The following is a 12,487-nucleotide window of genomic DNA, read 5'->3' as shown; positions in this document are numbered from 1 at the left end:
AAAAAATAACCCATTCTCCATTGTTACTCCCTTTTGTTTGTGAAGGTTCACGAATTTGACCATTTTTTTGCTATGTCAAGTGGGTCTTCTTCGTCAAGGGGTGGTGGGTTGATTTCTACAAGAGTGAAGTGCAGATGTGGCGCATTTGCGGTGGTGCGAATGGCGAAAAGTGGTGATAACGCAGGGATGAAGTTCTTTGGCTGCCCTAATTGGCCTGTGAGTTTAATTTTTTAACTCATATACAATTATTGTATGGATTTATATGAATTAGGGTTTGTGATTTCAATTGAATTGGGGGTTTTACTTTTGCAGGTTGGTGATTGTGGGTTTTTCCAGTGGGTTAATGTCACAAATGGAATTGATGCTGATTTGCGATTTAAGCTCTTTGAAAAAGACACTACTCTTGCTGAGAAGGAGATGGAAGTTGATTTCATGAAAGAGAAATTGAAGGTTGTTGAGAAGAAATTAGACATGAAGACAGAGGAGTTGAATGATATTAAAATGGAGCTCTCCCACACTAGGATTGAACTAATGAAGGCTACAAGAAATGAAAAAAATTTCTCAGTTGCACTGTTTGTGTCTTGGATTTTCTTTGCAATGTTTCTAGTTTATTTGAAAGCTTGAACTTTAGGATGTAATGGTTATGGTGGATTTATTTAGGGGTAATGTTAGGTGTTGTTTATTAGTGACCTTACCAATGTAATGTATTATTCTCAAGTAATGAATAAATAAACAATGTTGGGAATAGCATTTCTAATTCATAATTTGCAAGTAATTGTATAGTGCAAAATATTACCATACATAGTCATTGTGTCCAAAAGATAGCATGAGTACCAAATATTACAAGTCATTGGTTGCAAAATACACTACAAATAAACATTGTTTGCAAATTATGAGACAACACAACAATGTCACCCAAAAGTTGATGAAAACAGAGTTTTATAGCTATGCCTAAGTGAGACAGCCATCCGTTACTGGGTTGGCTGATGCAGGGTTGAAGTCTGGCTGGACTGACTCATCTGGAACCAAGCCATTGCTGATGTGTGTCCTGGCCTTGCAGCATTTCCAGTTGCCCCTGACCTTGACCTTGTTGTTCTCACCTGCCTAGTTGTCTGCAAACAGGGCAAAGCATAGAACATCAGAAAATTGGACAAAGTAGTAAAAAAAAATAAAAAAACAAAAAAAGATACAAACTTGTACACTTACTGAAGTAATTACAGATCCATCAGGTGCAAATAACACACCTACACCAACAGGTTGCTGGTTCCTGCCCCTACCTCTGCCCCTTCCCCTTCCTCTTGCTGCAGTAGCTCCTCCCCTTGCAGCACCAGCCCCACTTGCAGCACCAGCACCAGAGCTTGAGCCTGCCCTCCCACCTCTTGAACCCCTTCCCATGTGAATCATCCTGCCACCCCTACCTAGTTGAGTAGGCTGTACTGTCATTGAGTGGTGTGCAGTTGATGGTGCAGCCTGAGGAGCTGTTGAAGCTTCTGCAACTACAGGTTGCTTCTTTGGCCTGCCTCTAGGTTTCTTAGCAGGTGGGGGAGGGGGTTTCCTAGTGTCTTTCTCAGGACACTTCCTTTTATTATGTCCCTTGGTGTGGCATATGGAGCATGTCATTTCTACTCCATTCTTGGTGATGGTTCCAGCTTTTTTGGGATTTTCAAAAGGATCCTTGATCCTGTTCTTCCTAGGTCTCCCAGGTCCAATTTTAATTGGAGGTGGTCAATTGGCATGGAGATCTTAGGCCAATGCCTTTCCCCTTCACATGGAGGAATAGATCCTAGACCATACAGCAAACAACCCAAAATTTGAATTTACATACTAAGTTAACATTAAAAAGCAAATGGCAAGGTAAAAGTGAGATGTATACCTGCATAAGCTTTGAGGTAGGTTGCCTTGTGGTAGCATTCATCAACATACTGCTCAGCTTCTTGTCTAATGTAATAGATAGAAGCCACTGCATGGCAACATGGGATACCAAGCATATCCCATTTCCTGCATGTGCAGCTCCTTGTCTCTAAGTTCACTACTAGCTGATCCAAGTAGTATGTCACATTGAACAGGGTCTCAGAAGATGGCATGACCTCACACTCAGCTGCCTTTTGCTTTTCAATGTCTAACTTTGCTTGAATTCTTGGGCAAAGCATTGTTGTGGCTTTCATCATTTGCTGCCTCTTCATCACTAGCCTCTGCATCAAAGCAGTTCTGATGTCTTCTAGGAAATACAACAAGTGCTTTGTCCTGGCTTGAATGATATAGCCATTAAAAGTCTCAGCAATGTTACTTGTAATGGCATCTGTTTTGGCATCAGGTTTCAGGAATGCCCTACAAAACAGCTTAGGGTTGTAGCCAATGAAAGCATTCATGGCATCCTCATTCACCTTTCCTAACTTCTCAAGGTTCTCCTCATAGTCAGCCATGCTGTATGCTTTGGCTATCCTCCAAAAAAGCAGTTTGAGTTCATCTCCCCTATATGTCTTGTGCCAATGTGCAAAGATATGTCTTGCACAATGCCTGTGCTCTGCATTTGGCAGCACAGCTGACACTCCATGCAAGATGCTCTGTACAGCAAGTTGGGGTCAGACATTTTTAAATAAAAGAAACTAATGCAAGTAGCAAATTAAAGCAAAGATCAAACCTGGTGCTGATCTGAGAGGATTGCCAAGCCTTCCCCATCTTTTAGACCCAGAGTACTCTGCATCTGCTTGAAGAACCACTCCCAACTCTCATTGTTCTCACCTTCAACAATGGCCCAACAAACAGGGTACATCTGGTCATTGCTGTCTCTTCCCACAGCTGACAGAAGCTGACCCCCCAAGAAGGTCTTTATGAAGCAAGCATCTACTGCAAGCACCTTCCTGCAGCCCTCCTGCCACCCCACCTTCACCCCTTCAAAGCATATAAAGAGCCTCTTAAAGATTGGAGGCTCTTTCTCAGAATCTGTAACTAACTCCAACCTAATGCCAGGGCTGGTTCTATGCAATGCAGCCATGTAGCTACCCAGCTTGTTGTAATGATCATGCATAGAACCATGCAACATTCTATGTGCCTGGTACTTAATCTTGTAGGCAAAATCCCTACTCACCAACATTTTAAAAGCTTTCCTCACACACTCCTGGATTTCCTTTGCAGGCCAGTGAGGCCTTGTCTTGAAAACCTCAAGGAACTGGCCAGCTACCCAACTTGACTTCAGCTGCCTATTCCTCTTCATGTTCCTCTGACACCAATGTTCCCCTCTCACAGTCTTCACAACTATACAAGCCCTTCTACTGTCCCATGAAGCATACAGATAAAAAGGGCACCCTTCTACACAGCAAACCCCTGTTCTTTGTTGCCTTCCACTGTCACTCACTTTGAAATAAACATCCCTACCCTGTAGAATCCCATACTTAGCTACTGCTGCCCTAAACTCAGATCTGTTAGCAAATCTCTGCCCCACTTCCCATTTGAAAGTGGCAAAATCAGTGTGTGCAAGTGACACTGATCTGCTGGGCTTTCTTCTGACTCCTGGTTCTAACTCCTCTTCACCACTGTCAGGTGGTGTATGCACCTCATCATCACTCAGCTCATAGTCACTCTGTGTCCCAGAACCCTCACCAACCTGAGTTGATGTCCCCTCAACAACCTCAGTTGCTCTGCCCTCAACAACCTCTGCTGCTGTTCCCTCACCAACCTCAGTTGCTGTCTCTCCCTCCTTGTCTATATTCAGCCACTGAACTGTCTCCTTCTGTATTCTCCTAGCATTGTCAATTAACTTGGCAGTTGCATCTTTCACCCTTTGCCTAGCTAAACTGTACTCCTCATCATCAGTTTCTGATTCATATTCCTCATCCAATAACTCCTCCCTCTCTTCTACCTCTAAGTCATCTAACCCTTGCACCTGTTCTCCTACTTCAGCATCTAGGTCATCACCCTGCCCAGGTTCATCTTCTCCCCCAGTATTATCCTCTGCATCATCACTGTCCACATCTGAGTACACCTCCCCAAAAAAAGTTGCTGGTGCTTTCCCTTTGTCTACAGATACCCCTTTCCCTTTGCTTGACTCTACCCCTTTCCCTTTGTCTGCAGCTGCCCCTTTCCCCTTGTTCACCTCTACTTCTGGTTCTGGTGGCTGGTAGGGTGGATCCTCTCTGTCACTCTCAGAACTAACTGTTGGAATCAGCTCATGTAAAGGAAGGGGGCTGTCAGGTCTTGCATCTTCCCATTCATAACTGTTCAACAATTGAGAGTTGATTTGTGAAGGTGAAGGAAAAGTAGGTGCTGTGGGATATGTTTTAGCCAAGTCTGAATTAGGGTTTATAACATATTTCACTTTGAGAGTACTTTGGTTTGGTACAGTATTGGTGGGTGGAATGGCAACAAAAGGAGTTGGAGCATCTTCTTTTTCATTTAATGAGCTGTCAAGGGTATTTTGGGAAGGCTCAGAAATAGTCAAGGGAGGCTGACTTTTGTTCCTTGGACTTGCTCTCACTTGTGGTCCCCTCTTCACAGGTAGTTTTTTGGTTCTCACATTTTTTGTGTTTTTTGATGAGGTAGGCTGTTTCTCTTTTGGGAAGAGTATTGGGTCATTTTGACCATGCACAACATACACATCAACAGCTCTATTATTAAGTGACACATCTATCATCTCCCTCATATTGTCATCATCATCAACTCTCCTCAACCCACCTTTCAAGCTCAGTCCTGGAACTAAGTACATAAACCCCTGTACTCTATCCTTATACTTCCCACACCTCATAACCAATTCCATCAGATAAAAAGCACACAACTGATCAGGGTTTACATTAAAGGTTCTACCTTTACCATTCATATAACACAATTCACCATTGTCAAGATGTTGAAACACTCCTCCATGCCACATATTCAAGGTAAATTTATTTGGAGCCATACCTAATTTAAAAGCAATTGCATTACAACCAACACTACACTAAATCAAGGCAATTAGGGTTCGAATTTAAGCAGTCAAACCAACAACAACAAAACACCCAGTATCACAAACACACAACAATTCGCAGAAATGAAGCAAATATAAGTCATATCATTATTGAAATTAGTCATTTCCAAGTGAAATTAGTTAGGGTTTCACGACAATATGCATAATTTAAGCACAAATTCGGCAGAAATGAAGCAAAAGATTAGGGTTCAAACACTTACTCAAAATGGAAGTTCGACACTATCCCAACGACTATTGGTGCTTTTCCTTCTCAGAAATCAACGATCGTCACGTTTCCCCAAGTACAATGGTGGTTGAAGCTTCAATAATGGCGTCAATTTGAGTTTTTTTTTTTTCCGATGCTCTGTTGTACGAAATGAAGGAGTTAATGAAAAGGGAGGGAGTAGCAGAGAGAGTAATGAGAGTAGTTGGGAGGGAAAGCTGACGTGGCACTAACAAAAGAGGGAAACCTCCAACTCACAAAAAGGTGACCTTCTAATCAGGTTACAGGTAAAACGGGTGCAACGAAAATTAATCACCCCTAAAGTTGGGTGCAATAGATAATAATCAAAAGTAGGGATTAATTTGGGCGGACCGGCCAAAGTTGGGATTTATGGGAGCAATTTTTCCATTAAAGGAAAAATTACAAACATAATTTACAATAAATTAATCAGCAAAAGTGAATTTTGTGCGACAAACAATTTTCACAAATGGTTTGGAAAAACAAACCATTCACAATTGTTCATGGAAAGATTCATCTTTTCCTCAATTTTTTAACATTATTTTATTCAAATAGTAACACAAATAATTTTAATTGTTTATTTGTTAAGGATGCTCTTAAATAACCCAACCAAACAAAGGATGGGTAATAGTAAATGATATAATACGTTTGTCTAATCTTTGCATTTCTTATTATTTCTCTTTTGTGAAAAGGATGGGTAATAGTGTTGCCCATAGCTTAGCTAAGTTAAGTAGTTCTTTTAGAGAGTATCGTATGTGGTTAGAAGAGTATCCCCGGAAATTCATGGGTATCGATATCGATCTTTTGATGAATTAATAAAGCTAAGCTCGGTTCTGTGTCAAAAACATAAAATTTAATCGTTTATTGTTAAGGTCTTAAGGATGCTCTTAAATAACCCAACCAAACAAATAAAAGTATAAAACCATGAAATGTTGATGCACACGTCCTTCGATGGGCAATGGTGGGCTGGGGATCGTCTTTAGGGACGCTGATGGGAGGCTAGTCTTGACAGCAACGAAGGCAGTAAACCCAGCAACTCCGGAATGTGTCGAAGCTCAGGCAATGCGCTATGCACTTCAGTTGGCTATGCGATTTGGATATAGGAACATTTGGGTGGAAGCGGATGCGGTGAATGTCGTCAAAGCTGTTTCTTCTAATGACAATGGCCGTGCCCCGATTCATGCTGTCTATGATGATATTAGAAAGGATAGAGCATGGTTCAATGTATGTTTATTTTCGCACGCTAAAAGAAGTTGCAATATGGTAGCTCACCTTGTTGCTCGAGGTGATTTGGGAGGGAATGATAAAGTTGTACGTCTTAGTTCTTTTCCCCATAGTATTGTAACTCTTGCGGAGATGGACATTTCTCCTTAATTAATATAATGCTCTATCATTTCTTTCAAAAAACAAAAAGTATAAAACCATGAAATGGATTTAGTAAAATGAAAACAAGAAAGTTTTGGCATTAAAAAAACAACTTCGTAGTGTCTTTTACTCCGTATTTTTCTATCAAAAAGAAAACAAGCAGGTGGTTAAATTAGCCAACGCCCAACAAAGTCGCTGGTCAGTTGTTCAAAGAGAGAGATAGCAGGAATTGGATCGATTAACAAAAAAAGCATATGGCGATATTGTACGCGGTGGTCGCGAGAGGAACCACCGTGCTATCGGAGTTCTGCGCCGTTACCGGCAACATCGGCGCCGTTGCTCGCCGTATTCTCGAAAAACTTCCGTCGGAAGCTGATTCCCGTCTTTGTTTCTCACAAGATCGTTATATCTTTCACATTTATCGGGCCGACGGTCTTACCTTCCTCTGTATGGCCAATGATACCTTCGGCAGTACTTTTTCTCTCTCTTCTTCTTCTTCAGTTCTCTGTTTTTCTGTTTTTACTGTTTTTGATGTGATTAGAGTTTTTGATTCATTACTACTTGCTTTATTTTTAGGGCTTTGATTCATTTTACTCGGGCAGATTGATTTAGAGTTAGGGTTTTGTGAATTTTCTATTTGTTTCTCTTGATTTACCTCTTTTAATTGGTTGATTGTAATGTATAAGAACAATTGAGGTTTCAATTAAGTAAATGTTTGGGGGTATGATTACTATGTGATATTGAGGATTTTGGATCTGGTTGTTTGGGGGGAGAGAGAATTGCTAGTTTGCTCTAGTTGTTCTCAGTTTTGATGTTGATGTTTTACTAAGAGGAATGTCTGCTTTAGTGATATTAGTTGAAGCGTGGAACCACTTTGGAATGCAGTTTAAGGGAGACATTAAACTAAATTAACGAACAATTAATTGACAAAAAATTGCCACCAACTAGAAGAAAATTATAAGTTGATAAGGTTTTAATAATATGTCTTAATTCATCCATTTACCTAGTCTAAATGAGTCCTCAGATAGCATGATGAAAAGGTGTATTGCAATTTGCAAGTAAAATAAACACACACACACACAACTGCGAAAGTAGTAGTTTGCCAAAGATATGAGTGAAACACTTATAGAAAACGGAGGGAGTTATGCAACATATGTCAAATATCTAAGTTTAGAAGATTTAGGTTAAAATTTCTTGCCTATTTTAGATATATGATATTGGACACGAGTATTGGCCTATCGGGTATAGGTATAAATCATATAGGTGCGGTTGTTAGAAAAAAGTATCAGATTGGTATAAGTTGAAAACATGCAATAATGTAATCCGTTTATTTACCTAACTGGTTACAATAGCTTCATCACTGTCTATGTCCGCAAATTTGTGCTTCTAGATGTGTAGGAGTAGATCATTTGATCACCGCTTAGAGTTGGTAACAAAATGAGATGGTCAGGTTCTAGCTGGTCGCTACACTTGTTGGAGGAAGTGGGTATGAGTCATTGATAGGTTAAAGAGGGAGGAGATATGAAGGAGAAGATAGTGTAAACAGAAGAGGACAAATGAGAGAGAAGAGGTGACCATCACCTCTTTTTAGTCTAGAGCTTGTGAGTTAATATAAGAAAACTAGAAAAGAGTTGTCCTATCTTGTAAGTAATTGAAGTTTAGTGTATAGTTTGATTCTTGTCCTATTACAAAAGAAGCAATGCAAGCAAGGCATTGCCATCTGTATATGCTGATGATTTACCATAAGTTTCATCACATTCAAGCTTTGTGTAGCTATTTTGTGTTCCTTGGCTACCAAGTACCGAACTACTGATCCCCATCTATAAATTCCAATGCCTTATCAGCCATCAGACTCCCTTTTGCCTTCCTGTAATTGATAATAATATTAAGAATTGAGGTTTTTGAATATTTGCAAGATTTTTCTAATCACTCTCTTTTACTACATGTTGCATCTAACCATCTATGTATATTTAGAGGTGTTGATTTTCTCAAATTATAAAAGGTTGGTGTTAGTCTTCTTCTGGAAGTATTATGTGGTATGGTGGTATCCCTACAATATGTCTTTGACATGGTCCCCTGCAGTAGTGATATTGGACTTTGGGCCTATGGCTGATTGACTTTAAAGCTGGAACAAGATTTTACCTCGCCTACATGAACCAAAATTTAATCTAGCCAACCATGATCCTCTCTTTCCATTCCCTTCTGTCTAATGTTATATGTTTCAGCAAACCCAGCCTCTTCATGTAATTAATTCATTCCATTCAAGGTCATCTTTGGTTTTCCTCCTTTTATGTTCCTTATTGGTGTGTCTATCGATCACTCTGTCTGTCACACTTAAGCCAACCCAATATGCAACTCCAACTTTCCTCCTATGATCTTCATTTCTAATTCTATCTTTTAAGGCATAAAATATATCTCAATATATGCATCTTTGCTACTCCTGCTGAAAAGGATCTTTCTTGAATACCTTTGTTTGACCCATAAACCCTGGTGTGATAGCCGTCCGATGCTTTATAAAATGTATAGTTTCCATGGTATGTTTGGTCACATAATACCCTTTGCTCTCCATTTAAGAGTTGAACCTATACCTTATAAAATGTATAGCTTCCATGGCAGACCGCTCTGGCATAAACCCAAATCGGTTGTGTGATATCCTCATACTACTGTCTATCATTCTCTCCCACAGTTTTATGGAGTGGCTGATGAGCTTTATACCTTGATTGTTCACCCAATCTTGAGCCTCCCCCTAATTTACTCTTGAGGCATCTTGTTGGGCTGTTTAGATTTTCATTCCTCAGTCTAAAGTCTATTATTCTCTTTCATAGTTTCATGGAGTGGCTGATGAGCTTTATACCTCGATTTTTTACCCGATCTTGAGCCTCCCCTTTATGTAATCTTCCTCGTGGGATTTTGTTAGAGAGTGTAATAAATGAGGGTTAAGGGGTAGGATAGGGGCAAAATTGATGTTTTCAAATTAAGATGATTATGCAACTCAATTAGGTGATCTACATCATTCATCTGTTTTATCCCATGGTTCCCAAAAGACTTTGCATTTGTTACAGTGCATTTTTATGTGTTGTGTGGGTGTATGTGCACACAAGTTGGGAGTTGTAGAATGTCTTTTGCGGCTGTTCTGTCAGTTAGACAAATGTGAAGGCGTGGAACAACTTTTTGGACTATTAGCGGTCTTTTGATGTCAGAGGTTGATCCGAGGGAGGGGTTTTTTTTGTTGGCTTTAGTCCTTATGTTAATTTAATCCAGGATAGACAACAGCAAAAGAGACTGTACATATTTAAGGGAGTGAGCTGCTTGCCATGATATATGTTTTTACTCCTCTAGTCTCTATGTTCTTGATCATGTTATTGCAATTGCGATTGCAAATATGGTTATAGAGTTGCAAAAGTGAGGGATTGCGTTGTGTGTCGTGGTCATTGTGGCATCGATTGACCATGTCATCATTGTTATTTAAGTGTTTGTTATCATGTAGATTATACTAAAAAAATACCATTTGCAGAGGGTTGTGCGGTATTGTGAAAAGTAAGACGCTAATATTTCTATTAATAAGCTTATCCGTATAAATGTGAATCTAAAGTTTTCTCTTGTGAATTTCTATAGTACGACGTGTGATTCAACTTTAGGAACGGTTGTAATTTCTTATGCAGTAACATAAGGGTCTATAAATACTGTCTGATTTTAAAGGCCTTTATGAATGGAATTTACTTAGACTAATCCTTTGACTAAATGTACTGTTGGATTCAAGTTGTGATTGAAAGTTCTTATTCACAATTTGCATGGAGGCCCAACCTCTTAATTTTGTCTTGTACTTATGTCCTTGCTCTATGTCTGCAACACTGTAGCTTTTTTGCATAAGATCTTCATCACTGTGTTTGATTGACTAGCTCTTGTAGTCTTTTCTTATCTGTCTTTTTGTTGTTTGGTAGGACGTATCCCATTCTCATATTTGGAGGAGATTCATATGCGGTTCATGAAAAATTATAGCAAAATAGCCCAGCATGCGCCTGCTTACGCTGTGAATGATGAGTTTTCAAGAGTTTTGCATCAGCAAATGGAGTTCTTTTCCAGCAGCCCTTCAGCAGATACTATAAATCGTGTCAGGGGAGAAGTTAACGAGGTAAGGTTTGTTTAGGTTTTAGCACTTTTACTAGTTTCGATATTTTTACATTCTCTTTATTGCTTCAACTCATTTTGATGCACATATTGCATCACTTATTGCAATTTGTGGAGAAGGCTTGCTAATTGTTATGCAGAAAATTTGCTTGCTGATCATTTTACCATTAGCATTTATTTTCTTGGTTGACTGGACTGGAGTAAGACCCTTTTGTATGATCCCCTTCCATCTTTCGTCAGCATGAGAATTGAATATCACTTGTGCTGGTGTATCCTTACAATTACCATGGAATCATTGAAAAGCTTATTTGATTGTGAAATTTATCTTCGTATATATTTTTGTTGGTTCTCAATGGTTAGGATTTGTGTGTAATTTTTTTGAAGTCTTCCTTCATTATTAACTGGAGTTCCATTACTACCAAGCTATTACATTTTGTACTGTACATTTTCTGAAAATTTATTGGTTTGCCCAGATTCGGACAATTATGGTAGAAAATATCGAAAAGATACTGGAGAGAGGTGACAGAATTGAGCTCCTTGTAGATAAAACCGCAACGATGCAAGATAGTGCTTTCCATTTCAGGAAACAGTCAAAGCGTCTTCGCCGTGCCCTCTGGATGAAAAATGCCAAGTTGCTGTAAGATTCACTCACCTTTCTAGTTTCTACACAGTTCTCTTGTGTCTTGAATCAAATTTCATTGGCTTCAATTGTGCTTACAAGTAAAGTTACAGAAACAGTTGTGGGGGGAAGAGGGTACAGGGATCCATTTGATGTTTAATTCTTATTCATGCTGATTTTATTGGTTTCCTCAGACAAAGTTTGTGCATGAGATTTAGATGAAGTTGGAGCAATGATCTTGTTTGGGTTATTATATTAAAACATTAAGAAAACTAGCAATGAATTCAGGCACTTCATGTTGATGAGTTAAAAACGAGAACCAGAGCATTGAATGTTCCAAGGCTTAAGATTTACAGTTTCTAAGCTGATTACCATTGTGACAGGCTTTTTAACGTCCTTGCAGGGTTTGGCTGACATGCTTGCTGGTTGTACTTCTGTATATTATAATTGCTGCTTGCTGCGGAGGTCTTACTCTGTCAAATTGCAGATCTTAGCCAGTTGTCTTGCTGGCATCAGCTCTGAAGTTATTCACAGAATCACTGGTCTTTGTCAGTTGTTTATCTCTTGTAAGAGAGGCGATTCTATGATTCTGTTACCCTACCTGATTGGAATGTCAAGATGTGTTTGTTCCTCTCTAAAAGTTTGTACAAAAATGAAAAAAAAAAAAAGAATTACTTTTGCACATTATTAAAATGCGTGCATGTTCATATCTGCTGGATTTACACGAACATTTTTTAAAATATGTGAATATGGATCGTTTCTGCAATTGTCTTGTCTAGATTTCTTTCATGATGACAAACACGTTTGGCAGCAAATGCAATTGATTTTCTGATTTTGAAAGAGCAGAATATGTACTCAGTGTTCTTTGGCCTTGATCCTGAAATTCACATTGGTTTTTTGTTGCTTAGGCTCAACTTGGTTCATTTGAAAATATATTAGTAGTATTTTAATTTTTACTAGTTTTGTGCTTGTGTAACGCACCCAATTGTTAAGGGCTTCTTTGGCATCATTTTTGGTTTTCAGTTTCCTATTTTTTTTTTAAAACTAAAAACCAAAAACAGGAAACAAGAAAAAGGTGTTTCCACTTTTTTGTTGTCAGCTTTCAAAACTATCATGATTTTAATAAGTCTAAATATTTTTTGTTTCATTATGTGACTTATATAATGTACTTTTAAAAAACAGAAAACCAAAAAACAGA

General features: G+C 38.9%; 2 protein-coding genes across 2 annotated transcripts; both read left to right on the top strand.

Annotated features, from left to right (window-relative positions):
* Window positions 1-6,128: 6,128 nt before the first annotated feature.
* On the top strand, window positions 6,129-6,551 carry LOC145616218 (uncharacterized). The gene has a single exon (XM_081670909.1). It carries the CDS (start codon window positions 6,129-6,131, stop codon window positions 6,549-6,551), a length of 423 nt encoding a protein of 140 aa, XP_081527035.1.
* A 98-nt stretch (window positions 6,552-6,649) lies between these two features.
* On the top strand, window positions 6,650-12,055 carry LOC145617949 (vesicle-associated membrane protein 714-like). The gene is made up of 4 exons (XM_081672720.1): window positions 6,650-7,013; window positions 10,484-10,674; window positions 11,144-11,307; window positions 11,693-12,055. Exons 1-4 carry the CDS (start codon window positions 6,797-6,799, stop codon window positions 11,781-11,783), a joined length of 663 nt encoding a protein of 220 aa, XP_081528846.1. The 5' UTR covers window positions 6,650-6,796; the 3' UTR covers window positions 11,784-12,055.
* Window positions 12,056-12,487: the final 432 nt, after the last annotated feature.

Source organism: Chenopodium album, chromosome 26 (genome assembly GCF_948465745.1).
Source record: "Chenopodium album chromosome 26, dcCheAlbu1.1, whole genome shotgun sequence".
NCBI classification, from domain to species: Eukaryota; Viridiplantae; Streptophyta; class Magnoliopsida; order Caryophyllales; family Amaranthaceae; genus Chenopodium; species Chenopodium album.
This window is presented reverse-complemented; position numbering and strand designations above follow the sequence as displayed.